Source organism: Pithys albifrons, chromosome 2 (genome assembly GCF_047495875.1).
Source record: "Pithys albifrons albifrons isolate INPA30051 chromosome 2, PitAlb_v1, whole genome shotgun sequence".
In the NCBI taxonomy this organism is placed as follows: Eukaryota; Metazoa; Chordata; class Aves; order Passeriformes; family Thamnophilidae; genus Pithys; species Pithys albifrons.
The window spans coordinates 112,908,962-112,933,930 of NC_092459.1; the positions used below are offsets into that span (position 1 = coordinate 112,908,962).

General features: G+C 42.8%; 1 protein-coding gene across 3 annotated transcripts; it reads right to left on the reverse strand.

Annotated features, from left to right (window-relative positions):
- Positions 1-5: 5 nt before the first annotated feature.
- BTBD3 (BTB domain containing 3) lies at positions 6-24,388 on the reverse strand. Of its 3 annotated transcripts, XM_071582120.1 has the most exons (7): positions 24,131-24,388; positions 23,810-23,936; positions 23,521-23,659; positions 9,496-9,763; positions 8,875-8,965; positions 8,268-8,386; positions 6-4,345 (listed from the first exon to the last, which is right to left on the reverse strand). In XM_071582120.1, the coding sequence occupies exons 4-7, from the start codon at positions 9,636-9,638 to the stop codon at positions 3,313-3,315; spliced, it is 1,386 nt and encodes a 461-aa protein (XP_071438221.1). In that variant the 5' UTR covers positions 9,639-9,763; positions 23,521-23,659; positions 23,810-23,936; positions 24,131-24,388; the 3' UTR covers positions 6-3,312. The 3 variants fall into 3 exon arrangements, with proteins under 3 accessions (XP_071438221.1, XP_071438222.1, XP_071438220.1); XM_071582121.1 differs by lacking the exons at positions 23,521-23,659; positions 23,810-23,936; positions 24,131-24,388 and adding an exon at positions 19,994-20,078; XM_071582119.1 differs by lacking the exons at positions 23,521-23,659; positions 23,810-23,936; positions 24,131-24,388 and having other exon boundaries at positions 9,496-10,238.
- Between the last annotated feature and the right edge of the window lie 581 nt (positions 24,389-24,969).

Here is a 24,969-nt window from a genome sequence, read left to right on the forward strand (position 1 = left end):
TCATTTAAGAATCATTTTTATTTGTATGTTTAACGCGATTATACACATTCATGAGTCCAACAAGATCTGCACTGTGACATTAAAGATACAGTACAATAACATTCAACATGAGGTACTTCATATATTTATATATATATATCTCCTTCATAAATAATGCTGTAAGCCTGCTAAGGTCAAACACTGCTTCAGCACAAATGGGTGCTGGGACCTGAAGTGAGCTAAATTTATCACAACAAAAAAACCCCAAACCAAACGAAAAACCAAACCCCAAACAGTTCAGTGCAATAAGTATGTAGAAATTAAAATGTTTACTTAAATACTATTTTAGATATGCAGAAAGTATATTACATTATACTCTCTTATCCCAGATTCCTCTTAGCAGGAAAATCAAAGATACAAGTAGCAAAGATGGCCAGGTACAGTTTAAGACAGAATCTATGAGGTGATCTCTATGGACATTACATTTACATTCCAGGTTGATATGGCTGATGCTGGCAAGGTGTCAGTCAATGTATTCAAGCTTGAATGCTACTGGTACACTAACCAAATCCACATTTAGGGACCTACTGAAGTGCCCTGAAGTGCCAAGGTGACTGGCAATGGCCACCTTTTTATGTGCCAGTACATAAGGTGATGCTCAGAAACAAGCCACACTGTGAGCACCAAAAGGTGCTTTTGTTTGATCGTCCACACTGGAAACCTTTACATGCACCAGCTCCTAAAACCCAGAATGGATTCAGAGGAATTAAGCCAGAGGCTGCTTTCATCCTACTTCGTCAAAAGGATTTCATAAAAGGAGCAAATAATAATTAAATAACAGGTCCTTTTCTACATATTACAGCTACAGAGTATACTGAACTCTGAACTTCTGTTCAGCCAGTGAATGTAGCAGATACCTCACCTTTGTTTGTGGGTAATTAAAAACAAAAAAAGTAATTAAAAGTGAGAAGCCAAGTCTAGTTATACCAATGCAGTACTCTCTGACTTGACCCATCAGCTGAGGCACCTGGGTTTTTCCAAACACCTCAGAATGCAGCTTGTTACCACAAGCAACTTGTCAATCTGATCATCACTCAGAGTAATTACATCTGCATCAGCCCCTTGCTGTAAGAAAACTTAATCAGCTGATTAGCATCTCTCTCTGCTTTCAAATGTATCTAAGGAAGTGGAACTGCTGCTCAGAACTTTTCTAAAAGTAGATGACCATTATTACCTCATCACAATCTTAGATTCCTTTCTGTGATCTCTTCAGCAACTCTTCCTCCACTCCATACCATTTATACTCTTTGTCTATTTTCAGCTGCAGATCTAAATATAAGTAAATGGAGGTTTTTTTAATTCTCTGGGAGTTTTCCATGGAACATTCTGTTTAGGTTTCACTCACAGTCTGGATTATGTACATCTGTTACAAAAAACAAAACATTTTTCTATATATTTTGAGGATATTTACACTTCAGAAAGAGCGCTGCTTACACACACACATGTATGTACATAAAACATTAAACGCTAAGATGGATGAAAGGCATAAATCCTGCAGGGCAATTTTTTACCTGGCTTTCCTTTTATTACCTAGAGAGAAGATCTGGGCTTTGGCCATAAAGTGTGTGATGTCTATGCTCCAGTTTTCCTTACTTCAGATGGTATTTTGGACACTGCAAAGATGTATTGGCACTTTACGATGGCCGGGGGCCAGGATTCCAACCGTCAAGCAACACTTAAAATAATAGCATTAAACTGGTAAGAAATCATATGAGAAAAACATTTTTATTACAGAACTGACAAGAGAATTTAGTGTTATGCTACATTAATGTGTTGATATACTATAACATTTATCTTCAGCCTGTCTGAAGAATCATTTGGTCCTCTCACTTCGTTAAAACGTACGCTACAAACAGACCCCACTTCAGAGGCGAAGTAAGAATAAGATGCTTTGCAATAGGTACGATGTCTCTGAGGGGCAACTGTCCCAGGGCTGTGGTAAAGGATTTTCTCATGTTTAAATAGTACCTGTAGCTCTTACTCATACTGGCTTCCTTCCCTGATACAAGGAGTATCCTAGTATTTTTCCAAAAATGATACAGACATATAACAAGAAGTTTGAGGTGGAAAAAAATCAGAAAAAAAAGGTTCTGTACCACATAATCCCCTGACTGATGTGTAGCCATAAGCTGTTGCAAGAGATCCAACACGAACACATTAGAGAAGACTTCCTCCTCACTGCTATCTGATGATGTACACTAAGTGGAACATGACCACAGTTGGGAATCTTCTGTCTTTGTCTAAATTTCAACTGGTAATAAAAAGAAAAAAATCTTATATTACACAAAAAAGTCCAAGTCAGGATTGATACATTCTTTTGTTCCTCTATAATCTGCTTCTACCATGTTTAGGAAGAAGAAAAAAACCCACCCAAAACAAACAAAAAATTATCCTGCATCAGAGGATTGATATGAATTCTCATTTATTTAGCAGGGTTCAAAAAAAAGCCATTTAAAGAGCAAATCAATGTAGCAAAAACTGGGTCACAGGAGTAGAGTTTTAAGAGCTGCATATACAATTTGAGCACGTGCAAGTACTCCCTTGGCTTCGAGGTGGGATTCATAGAAAATAAACTCCAAGGGTAACTTGCCAAACCCACATCCCTTCTTCCCTGTAAACATGTCCATGCACTGTGGATATGGTCAGCATGCTGTGCAGCTTCCTGAAGGATGCTTTCTTCTCTCCACCTTCGCCTGTAGCCATCCCAAACAGTTGGCTGCAGGTGAATCTCACAGGATGAAGGTTTAAACCTGCGCTTTTCTCTGCTTACAACTGAGAGACTTCTTTGAGCTCCCATGGTCAGAAGTAGCTCAGTTTATTGGAATCTCTGAAGTCTGCAGAGCAGACAGCAGAGAGAGCTATAAAACAAGGCTCTTCATTTTCTACCCCTACCTCCCCAAAGAATTACAAGCAGAAAGCAGGAAATGGAGAAAAAGAAAAGGGATCAACGAAGACAGTGTTTAGTGAGATACAAGAGGGGAATGTCCTCTGGTGACTCACAGGTGCATCAAAGAAAGGGTCAGCATCACCAGCAAACAGGCACCCCTCTTACAAAGCCATTTAAACTTTTTGCTTCTAAGAGCTTCCAGTTTAAAATATTACACTTGTACTTCATCACCAACAATGCTACAAGTATAGCAAGGCAGGAACATGCCCATAGCGTTTAGTATTCCCTGTACTGATCACATACCTGCAGGTAAAAAGCTAAGTGTCAGGGGGCCTGAACCTGACAGGTTCTTCGTAACAAAACGCTTTGTCTCCACAGACTCTCATTCAAGCATAAAATATGAGTTCAGGAATTTGCCCCCCCTGTACCCCTGTGCCATTTGTACTGTCCGAAGAGCACTGGAACTGCACAGTCACCTTCCCACACTGAACCTCTGTCATTCCTTCTTGTCCAAAATAGCTGAGTTCGTTACCATCCAGAATCACGCTTGCTGTGTAGAAGGTGTCAGGCTCAATCTGCACTGGATATTCAAACCACACGGGAAAAGTGTTACTAGAACCATCTGAGAAGTATTTACTCAAGTTCTGGCCCAGGATAACTCCCTGCCGTTTGAGTTCAATCTTGGCGCTGTACTCGGCCGATCCACAGCTGGAGCCGTAGAGCCCAAAGCCAGCGATAAACACTCTCTTATCAACAGCAAACTGGATGCTGTCGCAGCGGCCCCTGTAGCGCCACTGGTTGCTGCGGTAAGCGCAGGACTGGAAGCGGTGGCACCGCTGAGGGACGAGGCCCTTCCGGGGCTTGCTGACAAACTGCAGCTCTGGCTTCTTGGCCGCCGTGTACCAGAGGAAGATGTCGTTGGTCTCGTTGAGGGTCAGAATCCCAGACTGAGCAGCGCCGTTGGCGAAGTCGTCCAGAGCCATGGTGGGGATGCGGATCAGGTACAGGGCCTTCCCCAGGACCTTGCGCTTGTTCTCTATGGTTGCCGTCAGCTCCTGCCGCTGACACTCCACTTCAGCCCAGTTCAGAGCTGCCTCAAAAACAACAATTTCTTTGGCATTCAGAGTCTCCCTTCGGAGGATGCTTTCAAGTGTCTGAAAATCAATGTCACAGAAGCCCTCAGACTTCAAAGCCAGCTCAGCCTGGGCATCAATCACTTCCCAGCAGCGCTGGGTCAGGTCAGGTTCCTCGAATAAGCAGCTCTGGGACAGCAGCACGCAGGCGTTCTTTGCACTCAGGCTTGTCTCCAGGAAGTTGACACAGGCGCGGGCAAGATGAGGGACGATGTACTTCTTGGCAGCGTAAAGAGTGGCCAGCACAGTGTCGGCAGCCAAATCGATTTCATCACAGTAGATGTACCTGAAACCAAACACACGGATGTAACACTGCTGCTTAATGCAAAAACACAACGTGCCAACAACAAACTGACATGAAATTATACACAAATAAAGAATATTTAGATGGCTCCACATTAAAACTAAGCAGTGCTTTTGGGGAGTACTGAATAAATCCAGAAAGAAAGTACAAAACAAAGTCAGCACTCATGGAAGACCATGGAAGAGAACAGGTTTAAATCTAAGGTGAATCCAACTTCCCATGTGGGGTGCATGCCATGGACACAACAGTTATGTTTACAAACCATGAGCCCTCCAGCCCTGTGTCACTTCCACACAAGCCCTTGGCAGATTAAAGGCCACCTGCCTCTGGTGGGAGCTCCTTGGGTGTCACCTTACTTGGAGGACTTAAATCTGGAACACGTGCTACCAACAGCATTTGGAGTGGATGTCCAGTGATGGTGAACCATGATTTACTGAGGTGTCTATACAAATACAGGAATGAAGACAACAAATTTATAGGAAATAACTTGGTAGTCTAAGAAGAGAAATGCTTTTCAAGTGTATCAAGTGCTATCCATTTCGATAAATACTGGATTGGGTGCTTTTAGAGGATGGCTTTTTTTTTTTTTAACAGGGTGATGAAGCTTATAGGAAAAGGAATGGCACAGAACTGTAATTTTCAAGTTTGCCAATGCTTGCAACATCCTAACTCAACTAGCACAGCATTTTCGCCCAGTCTCACTGCATAAGGAGGAAAAAAGCTTTACTGCTTTGCTAGTGTGGTGGAAGAGATGAAGGTGAAATTCTATTTATGTGACTAAACTGCTGGGATTCGTTGCTTAGAGAAATGAAGCATTGTACAGTTTGTTCTTTTCAGTATCTCATGCTTCAGGGCCCCATTTGCAGCTGGTGAATGCAATGTGCTAAAACCATGCCAAATGCAATTTTACTCTTCACAGGGATAAGCAAGTCCTGATGGTTATGGCTGATAAAAGTGTCTTCCTCCAGAAAAGCTGAAGTTGTATGCAACCCTGTACTAATTAAAATTTTCTAGTTAGCAGGTTTCCCCACACAACGAATTTTTTTGCAGAACAGATGTGTCTATAAAGCGGAATTAGTACCTACAGTGATCTGATTATAGTTGTAAATAACTGTATTTTTGCAAGTGTAAGATAGTATCCTCCAAGCCACACTTGGGAAATATGCACAGAGCAGATACTGCTCCAGCAACATAAAATCCAAGAGGTTACAGAGAAAAAGAATACTTACACAGAGCCAAACCTGGTTTTAATCTTTACTACTTGGTTTCAGCTTATTTGTAACAACAAAGAGCACATCTATATATCAATGGTTACAGGCTTAGCTCTTTCACTGGCCAAAAATTTTAAATGTTTCAATTAATTTGTTTTTATGATTCTCCTCAATGCTCTCCAACTCTTTCCTCCCTTCCATTCCTCGTTGCCTGCTAGCACAGCAGAGAATGATGACATCTGTTTTAAATCGAAATAGTATAAAAGTTGCAAGTTTGATACTCATGAAAGTGAAGAACTAATATCACTGATTTCCAACAGACACAGCACAGACTGGCTGTCAGCAACACTCCACACTTCCCACTCTGCCAACACACCTCGACTCTGGCCTGCAATTACTGATATTCCAGGTTCACCCCGTTCTTACACTGAGGATTCTGCTAGACCAGGAGGTTTGATGGTTTAGTAACACATTCATCCTGGGATGAGATGAGATCATGGTTCTACTTGAACAGTCAAGACTAAGACAAGATATAATGCATTAAAGACACCAATTCAGTGTGTCAACGAGACTATACATTTGCTAGACTATGAGCTTAACCCTGTTTTTAAAACTGTAGAGAACAGCCAAGGCAATTTTAGTGGAAGAATAAATAGTATCTACCAGTTGAGGCATTATTTCCTATGGTACATCTGGCAATACCTCATCTGATGTTTGCTGTCAGAATGCCCACTATATAGTAGAACACAAAAATATTTATGCTCTAAGAATTCATTATCTGGGGGAAAAAAAACAAAAAAACCCACAAAACAACTCAATGTATTTTCTGACAAAGTTTATGATGCAGAAAAAAGCATATGAGGGAGAGGGCTGCTTTGGGATAGGCAAAGAGTCTTTTCCTTCTGCAGCAACAGTATCGTGAGCCTTCTGCCATCCACTGCTTGCAGCAGTTGCAAGAAACATTCAAAGGGATGATTTCCCAGAGGGAGAGGAGTGAGGGGGGCTGTGGCGCCCCCCATGCTCTGGCCCCGGGATGAGGGGAATGCTGCACTGCTGAGCCACATCCCTCACCTTCCCTGCACCGTCACAGCTGCAGACATCCTGCTGTCCGCAGGCACAGCAGCGCTCTGCAGGTTCAGGCACTGCCTCAGGGGAAGGCAGCACTGGCAAGGTTACCTCAGCATCCACACACACCACAAACCTCTTCTGGTCTTTTAGTTTTTTAAATAAAAGCTGAGAAGGTGAAGAATCCCATGGTTCTGGGTTATGCTCTCATAGATAGTTTTCTAAATTGCCATGGGCTAAATAACATGCCAAGACCTAGATGTCAGTATTGATACTCCCTTTCCTAGGTTTTCTCTCTGAATACATTTCTTAATGATAAATTCAGGAAGCATTCAGTTTTTAGATAGCAAATCATGTTTAGCCACAGTGAAACAGATTTGTTGTTCAAAAAGAAAGGGGGTCTGGGGGAACCCCAAGTATCTTGTATTTTTGATCTGTAAAACTCAGCATGAAAGTAATGCATAAGTCTGAGCTCTGCCACAAAACAAGAAAGGCCCAAAGGATCCACCTCCCTATATAATGTCATATCTTAACTTGATATTCCAGGTCTACAGCACATCTGTGTAACTTTTCCTGGCAGTTGCTGATACTTGCACAGAACATTTCTGCTGGTGGTGATAACCTATAAAAACTCTATATGCAAGTTTGAATGTTCATCTACAGGGCTACTGAAATGTAAAAGAAAAAAAAAAGAAACCATTCTGTAATCACAAGCTAGTCAAAACAATCTATGAAATACAATAAATTGCTAGCTAGTGATTATACCATTACATGCAAGAAGACCTGCAGCATATTAAAAGGATCACTATCAGATATTGATGTATCTTCTGAGGGGAACAAAACCTCAAAGCCACAGCATTTCTGTGATAGGTCATTTCTCTTTGATAATCAGAGTTTATAGATACATTCAAGGACAACTCATCAGGGAAGCTGCTTCATTATGCCCATTTAGGAAGAGACAGCATTTCTGATGCAGTTTGCAAGAAGAAAAATAATGATCATGTAAACTGACTGGTTTTTCTTGTTAGACAAAAATCCCTATTCACATAAAAAGCCTTTTTATCACTTTCCAAATGCATCACTGTGATATATGGGGAGAAATTTAATTTTCAGAGCCTATATTCAATAACTGAGAGTCATTTTCCTAAGACAAGACCTGCATACAGCAAGTTTATGAAAGAGCTGGGACAATGTCAACACGCAAACCCAGCAATTTACTGGGTTTGGGAGGATTTTGTGCGTTCGCTTTTAACTTTTCACTATGCTTGCAAAGTAGAACAGTTGGTTTGGGGTTTTTTGTTACAGCTGACAAATCTTTTTAGTAACTCCATTTCTTTGTGTAACATGTAGTGACAAATCAGATCGATAGGCATTACGGTACACAATGTGCCCAAAGATCCCCTGTCAAAGTCATTATTTACAACTGCCCACACTGGTCTGATGTATGTCTGCCTCCAAGTAGAGGGGGAGAGCAAAACGAGGTAAAAGTTTAAAACACAAAAAAGAGGCATATTTTAAGCAACTGCTTTCTTTCTGTTTACATGCAAGCCTAATCCTTCAGCTGTAACATTAGCAGTGTATGTATACATGAGAAAGGAAAACACATCCAGCAGATGAACGATGCTTACTTTAGCATTGCGAGAAAAGCAGCAGGCTCAACATCTGGGATACGGATTTCATCTTTGTCCTCAGCGAGCTCTCCGTAAAACATCGCATGGAATACAGAGCTCCCAACAGCCAGGACATACTGTTGAGAAAGGGAAATCTTATTTCATGCTTTAAATTGAAAGCACTGCCAACAAAAACAATGTGGGAGGGCCACTCTGAGCATACTGGGCTTCACTGACAAGCTCTATAGACACACTTCAGAAAGAAATGAAGTCCAAGTTAAGAACAAATTACACGTTTTCCCTGCATTTTAATCTCTTGGGCATAGATCATTAGCTACTGGAAAACGTTCATGTCCACCACAGAAGTTAAATATTTCTAGAAAATCTCAAGAGCAGTATTAACACAAAGCAGTATTCCCAACTTTACTGCCTTAGCACAACAAATGTACTGTTTAACCCAAAGCACAAAGAAAAGCAAGGGACAGTATCTCCCTGCACGTAGCCTCCTACAATACAGCGTTCTGGCTGCGTGCAGGAGCCGAGCCTCCCACGCCACGGACTGGCGTAACCGTGGGAGCTCTCCCCGGCTCTCCCTGCCCGAGCAGATAATGCAGCTGTTGCTTACTTTGTGTCCTGGCAGCCGCTGGGTCCCACCTGGTGGCCCGACCACAAAATGAACATCTGCCATCAAGTCATTGTTGAACATCACTGCATTTCTACAAACAGAGGGAGCGTGTTAATTTGTGGCACCCAGTAACTCTGTGCTTGCCCCAGACCAGAGAAATTTAATGTTTTAACAACTTAAAGTCGAATATTAGCAAAGAGAAGCAGGTCACACTTCAAGCTACTTTACACAACATCACACAAATATACCAGAGAAAATAGTAAGGGGAAAAAAGTGTGTGCAATAAAAGAAACACCCAAACTTGTGAGAACTTTTCAAAAAGGGGAAACCAAAGTCAAGAGAACGTATCACTGAAAATCCCCATCAAGGTCTAAAAGCAAATCTTTATTGGGATGTTGCAGCTTCCAGCAATATTTTTATTTACTCAAGACAAACAGCTGCACTGTCTGGAAAACAGAGATTAAAATATTTTCCATTACCAATATGCTTGTTTCACACATGGGGAGAAAAAAACCCAAACAAAATAACAAGGTTTAGTTCTGCAAATAAATGAATTTGGAACATTTTGCTACTTTTTTACCCCTCCATTCAAACAGCAGAAATAAACTGCCCTAAACTTACCTCTCTCTGATGGTTGGATAAAGTCCTTGCCAATTGGGTGCTGGAATAGTGTTGTTGTTATTGAGATTTTGCTGATGGTACTGCTGGACAGCAGTTGTATTAGTGTTGGCTGGTTTCTTTCGGGGAAAAATATCAGCAGCCATCTTCTTCTTCTTTTTGGTCTTTAAAGTAATGATTTCATAGCAAACTGGAGGCAATTTGCTGCTGCTACTGCTGCTGCTGCTATTTCCTTTCTTAGAGCTCTTCTTGGACCTGTTCTTGACTGTCTCTGGAAGCATCAAGAAGAAGGTGAGACATTTCATGTTCTTTCCTTTCTCATCTACCATGAGTATACTGGTCTGTAAAGCCCAACAGCCTAACTAGCCAGGAACATTAAGGAATGCACGTGGAAGCTGTTACACAGAAAGCAGCAGAGCTGAGAGTTTGCTTCTTTTCCAGCAAGACAAGGTGACCTTTCCAGTGCACCGAGTAAAAACCTGACTTTAAGTTTGATCCAGTACTTGAATCGTTAAATACATCTCCATCATTCCTGCCAGCTTTATTTGTTTCCAGGTTTTCCCGATCGCGGGGAAGCGCTGCCCGCTGGGCAGAGGGCAGGCTCTCCGGAGCGGGGATGAGGAGGAGCGCTCGGCGAGCCGGAGTTGTGCGTGGCAGGGCTGGGAGCGGAGCGGGTATCGCAGCCGTGCGGATGGAGCCGGCAGCGCGCGGAGCCAATGGCTGCAGCCACGGATCGCGATTGGATTCGCGCACAGTGACACCTACCGTGGCGTGCGCCGCTCCCACGTTAAAGCCACAGCGGTTGCACTCGGCATCTCCCACGCAGGGATAAGCAATTAAGTAACACACGGCACGGTTGCGTAAGCGCACGGCTGGCCGGGAGCGCGCGTGTGTCTGTATGAGCCCTCCTGGTGCCGCTGGAATTGTCACAGGGGAGCCATTAAAAAGTTGGAGTCAGAAAGGTGTATTTGAGTAAGTATTTCTGTGACAGCTGTTTCCACGGGCATTCGATATTAGCATGGCTTGCTCTGCATCTACTATTCCCTCAAATCCCTTCTTATTACAGATATCAGAACCAAATTAAAGCAATCAACCACCCAGGCAAAGACGGCGATGCAGTTAAACAGCCCTTCCAGCGCAGCTTCTGCTCCAGTGTAACATGAATAGGGATGAGGTCACAGCTTCAGCTTTAACTCCTTGTATTTCCAGCCTTTGACAGGGGTCCCAAATCACTAAGCAGTGCTAATTAAACCAGCTTACACCCGACATGGCTGAACCACATCAGAAGAAAACTTACAGATGTGCAATCAGATTAAAGCAAACCAGAGTGAATATATTTAATCAGTATTTTTCAAAGCATTAAATGAAAAAGTCTGAATGATTTAGAGAGTCTTGGGCAGAAATCACTCCTTGAGATGCAAACACACAAATACTACCTGAAATTCACATATACTATCTGAAATATACAGGATATAAGTTATGCCAAACAAATCATTTAAATAGGAAAGAAGACCAATTTTCAGTCATTAGTTTACTCAGGACTTAAATTTAGATCAGATTTCGTTAATTGCAGGTCAAGTGCATAAAAACACCCCAAGTAAGCACAGCCACTTAAAAAAAAAGCAGGGAAATAAAAAATACTAGGTATGAGGTGTCAACATTTCACACCTTGAAGTATTGAGAGGGAACTAATTAAAATATGATTTCATAATTACTTTCAAGTTTTAAAGGAAAAAATCCTCTTTGCTTTCAAAGCAAATTTAGCTATGCTTTCCCTTAATTAGTTTTGCTGGACAAGAGTACAACAGTGAAATTACAGTGATCAAAGGTTGGTGGAGAAATCTTGCTGAAATCCTTGACAGAAATCTGCCACTGATTTAAACAGAAATGTTACCTATTGGAACACCACCACAACTGCTCGAACCACAGCTGTGGCTTTGTAACACACACTCAGAATGCCTTTAACCTGACACTCTTGCAGGTATTTCAGACTCCCACATCTCCTTAGGAGATGCTCCACGGGAAGCACTCACTGCACACCCTGGCAGGTGGCCACTGGAGGCTTTGCTGCAGTGGCTGGAGACGATGCCATTCCCAGACACACATCTGTCCTCTCTGTCTGAACTTCCTGCTCAAGGCAGGGGGAAACAGGAGGAGACACATCCATACCCTCAGCTGCTACATTTCACAGTCCAACATCTTACTGCAAAATCTCCTTGACTTGCTACTTTAAAAGATGGCGGGTTCTGCCTGGTGTAGCTGAAAGGTAGAGGTATGTTCTAAATACATCGAGAGGCTGGTTATGTAATTTCCAAAGAAATTATTTCGGGCAAGCTTGTCTTTCTCCTTCCCTCTTTTTCCTTCTTTTTTATCTGCAACAGATTGATTTGAAAGGGAAACTAACAACCTAAACCATATTGAATTGTAAAGAGGGAAAAGAAGGGGTAAAGGAGGAGAAACTCATCCCACATATGGGATGTTTATAACTGCTCACAGCTGAGTTTATAACAGGGACACAGCAGGTATTCTCAGCACAGAATTTGAGTTTGTTGAGCTTGTGGAAGTTTTTTTCCTCTCCTTATGTAAATTTCCAGCCCTTCTAGTTACAAAAATAACCCTTTTGCCACTGCACAGGGCAAACATGTCAAAAGGAAGAAGTCTTAAAAAAACCCCTTAAAGATACAGGAAAAACAGACTCTTCAGCCACTCTGGTTCTCAGCACTGCAGCTGGTACATGGCAAAAGATAACAGAGATTGGGAGATTTGATTGTCGTTCCAATAATCCATTTTATAGGCTCCCAAAGTATATAAAAATCAAGGTCTCTGCACATTTCTTCAAACCAATTGACCAGTGCAAATCCAAAGACTATATACATGCACCAGATAAGGTCACTGGGAGGCTACAGAAGAGGAAGGAAGGGAATGACAGATGGACTGACCAGTTACCTCCATCTGGGAAAGATGGATCATAAATGTGAATCCACAGGAGTTCACCACACCTTTGAGTTTGGTAACACCACACATGTTCAGCTTGTTGTGCTTTCTGGGAAAGGAAGGGAGGGAGAATCTGCAGCCGAAGCACATTCTGCCTGATCCCAGACAGACCCCAGCAGACAAGAAGGATCTGCATGACAGGATAAAAATCCACTCTAGTAAATAAAAAGCTAAACTGCCTTCTTTGCCTGCTCTTAAGCCACCCACTCAAACCTGGTCTGCTCTAATGGGAAAATAGTGTTGATTCCACAACAGACTATCTAGAAGTTCCTGTGAAGAACTACAAACCTCTTACAGGGTTCATACCACCTTCCACTGCACTTCATCAGCTCAGAAACCATAAGTCTCATAGACCAGTCATGAGATGCAGGTGAAATATAAACCCCAAAGAATTAGTGCTATTTGCACTCACTATCCTTTCTGTTTTGGCAGTAACTTCCTATAACATAGTTTTCTTGGTTTACTATGCATATGCTCCTAATGAATTTAGAAATCAATATGCTGGCAGGCAGTAAAAGCAACCTATGAACTACTGTGGAAAGCCCAGTCAAAATCCCCAGTTTAGATCAGTCTGTCTCCAGCAAGAGGCTCAAGGAAATTGACCTTCTCTGACCCAAAGATCTATCCATTTCTGAAAGCTTATTACAATGTGCTCCTAATCTTCTTCAGCAAGTCTCATTTTTCTTCATTAATTATATATTAACAGATCTAAACTTGATATATACAACTGAGAAAAAGGGAAATACAGTTCTTCAAAGGCACATTAATTTTTATTTTATAAGCAAAGTAGTCAAACCAGAAATATTTTAACTTAAAAGGGTGTAGGAAATTCTATGCTTAAATCTTAACACCAGCCTAATGGGAATTCAAAATGCAGAGGTGGAGAATTAAGCAAAGAACTATATTCCAAGGCTGAGATACTGTGCATCAAGTTACACGTCCATTTCAAATTATTAGGAGCAGGTTACAAGCCCTTGGAAAGCAACTCCTGATTAAATATTGTGAGCAACTGAAGCAGCAATTTTGCTGTTCAAATCCAAGTGTGTGCAATACACCTGCAATCCCAGTTTCATTTATCCCTTAAGAACATAATATACCTTGACACCACTGGGAGGGCTGGCACAGCAGTCACATTTAAGCTCATCTCTTGGTACAACTTTTAATAGCATGGTACTACTATAATTATGCCTTTGTAAAGGTAACTTCCAGCTGAGAAATCAATTTAATTTTCAGGGCTGATGGGAGTATCTTCCTCATATTACATCAGTCTGTCCTGTTGCAATAGCAAGGACACCGATACCACTCAGGTTTCTACTTTTCTTCCTCTAATAGGTTGTGTTTTTCTCTATCTCTCATTTACAGGCTTGTTCCTCACATAGTAATGTGAACTGAACAATTCTACAAAAAACAAGCTTTCATCAAAACTCCCAATGGTCTGTTACAACCACATCATGAATAAAGAATTCCAAGTAAGCAATGAGAAAATGCATATATTTGTTTTTGTAAAGTTGCCAAGTGCCTCCCTTGGCAGTTATTATGCCTATGCATTATTAAAATTATTTGTTTAAATTCTAAATTTCCCCTTACAAGGCAACAAATTTGAGATGATACAACTTGATTAACCAAAATAAATACACAATGTTACTGTTTAACAAACCTTCCTGACTGTCCACTGACAGTTTTCATTGAATTTGACTTTAAGCATTCATTTAAAAATTAAATATATGTTAAAAAAACACATAAACAAACAAAAACCCTCATTAAACCCATCCCACACAGCTGTGGAGCCTAATTCTGTTTCCCTATCAATGAATTATTTAGTCCCTTGGAAGAATCCTTCCCAATCACCATTCCAGCCCTTCTGTTTGTAAAAACACTCATTTGGAAAAGGGGCTGAGAGCTCGTCTGGATTTCCTCAAGTGAAAAACACGTCACAGTTGACAAAATGTCCCAATCTCCTCTCTCCTGAGTTTCTGATTGGCAGCACTGCAAGTAACCAAGATTCCATCCACTTCTACCTGTTGCATGGAAAAGCTGACAAGGAAGTCTTACTCAGTAATGTCGTCAAAGGAAAAAAAAAACAACCAAAAAAGAACCAACAAAAACCTCCCCTAAAAGCAGGAAGAAAGATGGGCAAAATTGTAAAGACTCTCAGAGAAGCCAGAATATAGGCTAAAAAAATTAGCATTTACTTCCTAGAATAGGCAGGAGCTGGGAAAGAGTAGAATAGTAGAGTAGAATTGCATCCTGAACTAAGACTAGAATCTTCAAACCAAAGTCCAAAATAGCCAAGTTGTATTTTGCTATAAATGTCAAGCTACACCAGCAACATACTTGTTACCAAATATTCTTAACCGCTTAGTGTTTATGAGGATTTAAACACTTTGCATAATATTATCCATTTTATTTTTTTTCCTAAATGCCCTCAAATGCTTTAAACAAAAGAAAAGCAGAAAGTTCTGAGCAGAGCAGTGAACAGGTCAACACAAACTTAACTGAAATGGAAACACAAAGAATGACTATTCAGGAGTGTTCTTCACTTCTGTAGTTATTTGTCAGTCTACAGGCTATGCATGGGATTTGGTTTTAGTCCCTCTACCAAAGCAGCCTTCATCTTTTTAATATGTCCTTTTTGCACCTGCAATCTTTTCCATTTTGTCGGGGGTTTGTTGTTTTGTGGTTTTTTGATAGCAATATCCTTTTGGAGACAAAGCAATCAAAACAAAACATGTTTAAGAATAACATTTAGCCCTGTGTTTACTTGTATAAACACCCACTTTCCTTGTGAGGATTTCAAGTCACTTTCCATGAACCAGTTTCCAGCCCAAGCATAACATCTCCCACTCATTTTCTTCATGTTACTTTCTTGCTTAGCTGTCTAAAGTCTGCAATTTGACCCCAGTAAGTGGTTCAATAACTTTATATTTACACCCCAAACAAAATGTAACACAAAAGAATTCTCTGGGCTGTTGGTTTTTTTTTGTTTTAAAGGTTTTGTTCCCTGATGGACCAAAATAAATACAGCTAAGGTATCAGAATAAGAAAGAAAAAAAAGTTTAAAATTCTCTTGTATTTTTATTCTGCATGAATGACAGTCCATATGAACCACAACTGTGAAAAGAAAGGCTAATGTTTAAACAACCTGCAGTGAACAACATATTTGATCCTGTTACAGTGAATTATCCCACAGACATTCTCTTCTGGGCATATAAGAAGAAATAATGCCAAATGCTTCATTACAACATGAAATATATGATTTTACAAGCCTGCTAAGACATATTCCTCAATATCATAGTTTGGGAGCTGCAGGTAGAAAATATCCCAGAGCAGAATTTGCAGTGCATTCTATGAGCATTAATTTGCTTCTTGATAGTTCAAAGTAAAAGATAGAATTATAAATGAACTCTGAGATAGGAAAACCTGCAACCACAAAGTGAAAATTCAATTCAAGGTTATAGGAGATAAACTGGCTTTCTACTAATTTAAAAGAGACAAATTATGCATTTGTTTCTCATCACTACTACTCGAGCTTGTCCGTTTCATTTCATGTACAGTTTTGCTCCTGACAGTCTGTGGGATCAAAAAATAAGTTCTTTATTAGCGCTTGCCATTTATTTATTTATTTCTAAACATGATATTGCAAACCTGAAAGCACTCAACCCTTTTTTCTAAGACAAAGGTCAACTTTAATTCTACTCTGCCTCTTACCAAAACTGACTTACAAAGGAAAGATCAGATAGCTCAGGAAATTGGTAATGAGATACAGTGGTTTTCCTCTCTAGGTCACTAATTCTAAATTGACCAAGGTCATCAGTAATCAAAAGTCATTAGCATTTAATGATCATTGGGTGCCCTGTGAGAAAGAAGCCAGTGATCTCAGTGCACTCCATAAAAGCCACCACTACAATCAGGACTCACATGCTGCCTCTTTCACAGGAGAGGTCGGATCCGGTGACTGCAGACAGAACTTCCGATCTCGCAGACAGATCTTGGCTATGAAGACAAATCCTTACCCCAATTGTAACTTGGCTCAGAATGTATTACTTTCAAACTGAACAGTTAAATTAATACAGAACCTATAAAGGGCAGATAAGGTCACTGGTGCTGCTCCCTGACATCAGCAGTTCCCAAATGCCTTTGGCCCCCTACACAGCAAGTCTGCAAAATGCAAACACAACACAGACCCTTACCCAACGAGTCCTTCCCAGTGAGAACTGATGGCACCAGGAGAGGAATTATCCACAAGTATCCACAGGGGAACTGCATTACAGGTGATTATGTTGGTGTATAATTCAAGGACTACACTTTTCATGGGCAGAAAACCTACATTCTCCACGTCAAACCATAGTGTTGAAGTCCCCAGAGGGACAAGAGAGGGAGAGAATATTGCTCGCTCACACACACCTGTTCTGTGCCCTGCACACTTCAGTCTCTGGGGGCTGCCATGCTACCAACATCTTCAACAAGGGTAGGAAAACCAGAGGGGACTTTTGGAAAGCTTGGTTAGGTGTTGTAATGTCTGTCATGGGAAAACTGGACCATGTCAAACAGTAGCTTTGCATCTAGTGAAGTTCAGGGAACACGCGGCTTAAAATCCAAAGCAGATAAGCAACTTGTGTGTGTACAGCACAACATCACACCTGGGAGCATTCAGTGTGTTAAATGGGAAAAATCTGATTGTCCTAGTTGAGCAGGAGGGACCAGCTGACACTGTGTAAGGGTGATCAAAGCTGTGTATTCTACCCCCTCTATTCATTCCCCAAGGACAATGGGCCATTAGCAGCAGCTGCCCAGGAAGTCATTATCACCTTCACACTCAGCCTGAGGGGGCGGAGCTGCAAATGGGCCATCAACAGCTCAACACCCCCTGGCTCCCAGAGTTAATCACCCATTGTGTGAGTCCCCGCCCAGGGGGAGGGACTGAGTGCTCCCTGAGGGTACAGAAGTGGTGGGTAAGAAGACTTTGGTAACTTCTCGTGGGATCCAGAGGAGCAGCAGGACCTCGACAGGAGGAGATCACCACTCTCGCCCAGACCACAGCCCTCGCCTGCACCAACAGGTTTTTCATTTCCTTTTGCTCTGGACTTGGGAGAACCACAGGGGTCTCAGCACAAGGGCAAACAAACCCCCTTGGGTTTGTGCCCCAGGACACTGGGTTATACTGCTGGGTTTTGGTGAGTTGAAAGCAATTTCCCTTTTGTGTCAGTGTTTTTATGGTAATATTATTATTAAATTTTAGGTCTGACTTATAATCTCTCTCTTGTGGTGAGTTCATTTCCCCTGCTGGTTCACCTTTAAACCAGCACACTGATACACCTTCTTGTCCCCACTGCATTTTAAAGGACCAAAGAGAAAGACTATCCCAGTTGATGAAAGAGGAAGAGGTCAGTCCACTGGCAAACCAAGCACTGGATAAGAAATGTCCTCAAACACACTGGCTCTCACTCCTCAAAATTGTCACAAAACCAATGAGTAACAACCCTTGCAGTGCTTTTATAATTGTTTAACAACCCCAGTTTTTAGATATGAGAGACTGATTGTTGCTAAACTGAGCTGCATCCAAATAGTTCAAGGAAGAGAACAAAACACAACATCCATTAAACTGCACTATACTGAATTATTCTCCCTTTGCCACAATTAGAAGCTGTGGATCTTGTTACTTATCCTTAACTTGGTTTCCAGATGCCCACAGCACGCCCAGCCTCTGTTTGAATCCACAAGGGGATAAAGATGTTGCCAAATTTTTATCTTCTTGACTGCTTTAGAAAATCAGATTTACTTTCCTTTGCTGCAAATAAGGCAGTCACGCTTCCCTTTGTTACCAATTAGTTCTGCTTTAGTATTTCCATCACTTTCTCCTCCTCTTTACAAGTGAATGGCAGCTACTTTGCCATCATGAAGTTTCAAGACAAACATATATATACATTCCTCAAATTCTGGTTTCCGACAGTGTTTTTCAGAATTAGGATTATTTGTCTAGCAATGTTAGGGTATCTTAAATGCCTGTTTTCTTTCAGAATGAGACTATTTCAGAACTTCAGTAGAGGAAAAAAATAAGGAGAGAGCAAGCAATCAAAGGGACTGTGTGAGATAAACATACATATACATTAGTTTTATATAATATGAGAACATTTACTTTTTCTTGGTAGTATCACCTTGGTCTGATAGGAGTGTATTGCTGAAGGCAAAAGGCAAAGAGCACTGAGGAATCCAGAGCACCCTGGCACACTTTTAAGTGCATTACCTGCTCTGACATCCCACAGCAATTCCTTTGAGCAACATTCCTCGACAGAAACCGAGCAAGCTGGCTGACAGGGCAGGGATTTCTTTCATCTCCAGCGTGAGCTGTGAGCTGAGGACTCCAAAAGAAGGGAAAATAGTGCAACAAAGGGACAGCCTAAGCTACTGCACACATCTCTGTTTGTTGTTAACACACAGGCAGCTTCAGCTCCTTCCCAGGGCTAAGGCGTAGAGCCTGCAATTCCCTCTCCTCCTAAGTGGGCAAGGTGACACTCCTTTAAGGAGCACGGGGCATATTATGGATTAGACTTTAAAGGGATTTTGTTGCATCAACTATTGCAAGCCTACATGAAACACCTCACACCTGTGAGACAAATAAATGTGTCCCCTGCCTGAAGAGCTGCTTTCTTTTCATACTCTCAGAAAACCACCCCCTTAAAACCAAGCAAAGCTCTAATTCCAGAAAATATAGTTTTATAAAGAAAATGACTCCTTTAAACTGCTTTGGAAGTGAAGAGGAGAAACAGTAGCTAGGGTGGATATAGAGTGTAAGCTGGTATATAAATACCCTCTCACAGAAGGATGTTATCAACAAGTCATTCAGCCCTGTATCGAAGTGGTACATGATCCTCTGGTGAAATATTTATTGAGGATATCAAGTAATCTCAGGCTACAGGCAACAGGACTGGACAAGGGGATGTCTCAAGACACCTTCCAAATCTGGTGTTGAAATTCTGCACCCTGCACAGCCAGCAGACATTCAGAGATCGCCAGCCAGTTTCCCAGCGTTTTAAAGCGCCAACGCTTTCCAGACATTGGACTCGCTTGGTTTTCTTGCACTGCAGCTTGCCAAGTTATCAAACTCAGAGATGGCAGCAGGATCACAAACAGATGAGCCAGGCCCAAAAATCGGGAAGTTTGCAAATTTGAACGAAGTGACGTCTGAAGTTTCCCACCTCAGTTTTCTGGCACACATACATGTGAAGTGGTTTTGTAACCAAGGCATGGGATTGGAACTCAACTGAATGGCAGAAAACACAGCTGATGACATTTCCACCACAAAATGCTTTTAATTCTTTCCTTCTGAGATTCCCATCTCTTATTTCCTTCTTTTGCCTCATCTGTCAGCTCTTTGAGACACAAATTTCTTATTGCTTGTTTACATAGTGATGCAAACAGATTTGGTAACCCAGGGAAAAAAAATAAAATTGCTCAAATGCTCTAACAAGCAAGTGCCCAAATAATAAAAATTACTGTTACAACTTGCCTCTTTTTTCCTCAGCGTTGAAGGGCAAGCTAAAGGAATTCCATGTTGCTTCTGAAAGGTGTTTCCTCTGGAGCAGAGCTGAAGATCACTGGCAGGGAAACACAAGGGAAGTTATTGTGCAGTTAGCTCCAGTGTACTTACTGTGGGGCATTTACCAAAGTACTGAAGTCTACATTCAACTTTGGCAATCCTGCAGAATTTACTTCAAGTGAAGGCCCCAAAAGATTTGATCTGCAAAGTTAAATTACACAGTGAACTCCAGATATTGTGCATTGGGGCACACACTGCATGTATTTTCCGTAGCAAAAGGTGAGATCAGTTCTCTCCCACCAAAATAAAATCTATTCTGAGCCTGACTCTGGCGTAAAAGTTAAAGTAACACCAAGTGCAGTACTGTATACTTATAACCCGACGTTACCCCTCTCGACACAACAGCAGTCAAAGGGCCCAAGACATGGATTAAAGTTTGACAGATCACCTGCTGAAAACAAACCACAGTGAGCACTAACAACAGCGCAGAAAACGTGCACTAGTACTTCTCAGATGAGACAGTCTCTTGTTTTAATTAGGTGTCTTAGTAACCACATTTTAGGAACGCTCAAGCATCTTAACTTCAATTCAAACTTCTTCTCACCTCAAGTGAGAACAATCCACTACTCCCTCCTGTTTTAAAAGGCATCACCGCCCAGGGAACGCCATAGGGAAATAAATTTACAAACCTCTAGGTCCACAGGTGGCTCTCTCGAAACAAGCAGGAAAGTAGTAAAATGTAAAGGTGTGGGCCCTTAAGTGAAACTACTCAGGTACGTAAGGGAGTTCTGCCACAGAGAAAAGGACGTGGCATTTATATCAAACCAGGCGCAACTACTGATTGTGCCTCTGGGAAATCTATTGAATTAATACCTAAAATCTTCTATAAAAGAAGCTTTACTTTAAGCAGGAGTAAAAACCCAAAGCCCAACTTTCGGTCTGACACCACAGACCGTGTTCGGGTGGGAGATGCAGCCGGGCCGGCGCTGCTGCCGAACGCGCTCCCTCCCCGGGTCACCACCGGCACCCCCGAGCCCGCCCCGCTGCCGCACAAAAGGCGACGGCGGAGCCCCACGCCCCTGCTGCGGACACGCACGACAAAGGCCGTGCCCGGGGGCTCTTGATACGGGGCTCGCCAGACGGCTCCGCTGGCCTCCCTCACCCACCGCTCAGGTGCGGCGGCTCCGCCCCGCCCCGTCCCTCCGCGGGGCGCTGGGGTCCATCCCCCGCCACCACCACAGCCGGGGAACGGGAGGAGCCGCCGCCACACCGCGGGAGCTGGAGCGGCGGCCCTTCCCTTCCCTCCCCTTGCCGGCCCCGCAGGGTCTCCCCTCTCGGCCCCGCTGCCCCCGCCCCACACTGACCTGAGGGCGCTCCCGGGGCGGCGCGCGCGGCCCCTCCTCGCACCGGCGGCGCGCGCGCGGCCCCGCCCCTCAGGCGCGCGCGCGCGCGCGGCCCCGCCCTCCCCTCACGGGCCCTTCCCGCCCGCTCTCCCCTCCCTCGATCGCTCCCTCAGCGCTCCGTGGGCTTGGTGGGGCTTTCCCCTCCAAAATGAGGCCCCGCCGAACGAGAGGGCACCGGCGGCCTCACCCCTGAGGGGCCGGGCAGGGCCAGCCCTCCGACCCCCGACCCCACCCCGCCAGCAAAGGCTGAGGGTTTCACCTCCGAAATAAGTTGGGAGCCAAACTAACACCACCTTTCTTAAAAAAGGGAAATCCCTCCTTTTTAAAAAATAGAAATCCCATTCGTGGCTAAAGTTAAATCCTATTCATCCTGCACAGACATAGGATTTCATCTCCAAAATAAGTTGAGAGACAAGCTAACCCCGCCTTTTTTTTTTATTACTGTTTTACTAGAAAGCCGATTTTGAGGGTTCACCCTCAAAAAAAAAAAAAGAAAAATGATTTATTGTTTTGTGCATGCACCAGTACCTGTGAGGATGAGATTTGCTGCTTCCCTTTGCACAGAAGCTTTGTTTGATTAAAAGTTATAGGAAAAAATATTTGGTCGTAAAGTTTTACATTCACTCATCCACTGTTACAGCCTCTAAGGAAAAAGAAAAAAAAAGATATAAAAATAAAATAAACCTGTTACATCCCAAGGCCAGCAACAGGCAGCCAGAGGGATGAACCACCCTTCCCCCTCACATTTATTAGGGTTTTTTCCAAATAAACTCAATTGCACCAGAAGACATTAATGCTGCACATCCTTCCTTGCATGAGCTGTTCCCATCCTGCTGCTCACAGCGTAGCCAGGTTTAGAAAACAAAACAAAACACAAAAAACCCCACCCACAAACCCACAAAACTTTTCACTTTTGAGCCGCTGGAGGAATGATCCACAGGGATCAATCATTTCCAGGACCAGTGCCCAGGTTTATCCAGGAGCTTCATAAATACGGGATTTCTCATAGTCCCAGTGTATGCAGCCACATGGGAAATTAAAATGCGTTGCTAGCATTTATTTTTAAAGCACAAAAAAAGGCTTTGTTTGAACTCTAGGATGAGTTTGGGGTTGATTTTGTTGTTGTTGTTATTATTATTTTTCCCCTGAAGAAACAATTATTTCTGGAATCGCTGCTGTGTTCCAGCTTTAGTCTCCCGTGAACACTCATTTCCCTATATTATATACATGTTATTCTAGCAGATACCTTTGCAGGGTGAAATTAGGCGTATCTGTGGATAATCAGTACTTTGCTTTTCCCATTTTAATATTTTCGCTATTAAAATAGATAAGAAACTAAACAGCAACAATAATGACTGTACTCACACATACACTTTATAGCTCTTATGGATTTTGCTAGCAGAGCACACACTTTAAATTACAGTGTGTACATGATCATTTAATTGGGACTTGGGAAGCCAACAAAATAATCGTTGTCTGAAGTGAACTTAAACACACTGTAGATAACCACTACAATTTTCCATCCTATTTGCAGACTGAAGGTTAAAGGCCCTTTTGCAATGGGGGTAATTTCGATGGGCAAGTGGTGGGGACAAGCCTTTTCCTCCAGTTTTGAGGAGGTTATTTTGCAACATGAATTTGAAATCCCATAGTAGAAAAACATGTTCTGGCTTTAATCCCAGCACATACAGGAGTTAAAAGGCGAAGTCCTGGAACGAGGTGGTCTTTAAGGCCTTTCCAACCCAAGCCTTCCTATGATTTTTCCGCACATACTCTTTTGACTGAGAGGCAGCCAAGTGCTGCCCAGATTAGGGGCTCCACTCAATAACATTTGTTTGGCTTTTTTGGGCTCCTTAGAGCTCTCCTGCATTTCCAGCCCAGTTTTTTCTGCCATGACTACCCACCATCCCCCAAAGAGCTCCAGGCTCTGGTTCGATACTGGTCTCAACACCAGCTAAACTGCAGCAGTCACACCACCCTGCAGCACACCCAGCTGAGGTTGCTCCACTGCAGCCAGTGGTGCAGCACACTGCACACCGCACCTGAGCCTCAGTCCCACCCCACCCTCAGCCCTCTTCACTCACAGGGACTTACAGAGTGACAGGTTGCATTACTCCTCCTCTGCACGTTCCAGCTCAGACACATGCTCACAGCTCCCTGGCACCGCAGTGCTGATGTTTGGAGCTGCAGCCTCTCCTCTTCCTCCTGCAGCTGCACACCCAGCATCAGTTACCTGTGTTGAAGCACACAGACATGTGGTTACCTGTCTGAGCAAACAGACCTTGCTGCATTTCTTAGGGCTGTGTTTAGTTGCCAAACACTGGAGTTTGCTGACATGTTTTAGCTTAGTTACAGAGCAAATGAGCCACCAGATAAGCCAGACCTGGCCAGAGCTGCAGCACTGGGGCACCAAACCCATCTTCCAACAGGGGAGGAAAAGTGCCAAGCTCCAGGTGCTCCTAGGTGTTGATGTCCTCTCTCCTTGTGCTGGCACCTTCCAGAGTGTCTCTCTATATAAAATATACATATTTTTATCTATACAGACATATAGATGTATTAAAAAAACTATAAAACATCTCACAAGAAAGAGGAGTCATAGCCCAAGAGCAGCAATAGAAAAGGTGTTTGGAGTCTTGCCTGCTCCCAGCCCAGGTTTCTGGCCAAGCTCTGGCATTGCCTATGGCAAACCAAGGGCTGCACTTACCAGGAAAGGCAAAGCTGGATCAGCTGCGTGTTGGGGAGAGCTGTTCAAAGGATTTCTGGTGTCTCCAGAGCCCTTCACTGGAATAGGTTCTGCTCCACAGTGGTAGTATAATAAAGCCACCCATTCCCATGTCACAGGCCTATTTTCCAAGTACTGAGCAGTGCTTTCCAAAGACTTACTAACTTGAAGAGCCATTTAAATATTAATTTTCCGGTTGAACTTGCATGCCAGGTAGGTTCTTCCAAGTGCTCCAGGGTATAATTAGTTTCTACAAAAGCATCTTCCCACCAGGCACTTTGCTAGTGCTGACCACGTTTCCCCTCGTCCCCAGCCTCTTAAAGCTTCGCTGAATTTCTGTGCACAGCCTCCTGCAAAGGTTATCATCTTATGTTTAATAGTGGGGAAAAAGACAGCTCAAGAGATTTACTGCAAATGGAAGCCATTACTGGAGCAGTTATCAAATGAAAGAACAATATAATAATGTCTAGTCATAAAGATATGAAGAGTTGCCTGTCAGAGGCAAACCCCTGACTTGTAAAATTATCCTGGGCTGCTGGAAGCTTTTGGCAGACAGGACAAGATCCTTACACACAGATAAGCACCCAGGTGTTTTGCAGCTATATAGGCTGGAAACTGGGAACCCAAACTGGGACCAGCTGGAGGGAGATGTGTGTGAAGCACTATCCAAAGTATCCCCAGGGGTTAGACCATCCCCTGGGCTGATTCAGGGATTGGATGCCTCCCAAAGGCAAACTCTTTATCTCCGGCTACAGCTATAGCTCATTGAGGCTGCCAACCCCAAGGTTTGGGTTAAGTATTAACTGACTAATAGCAGATGG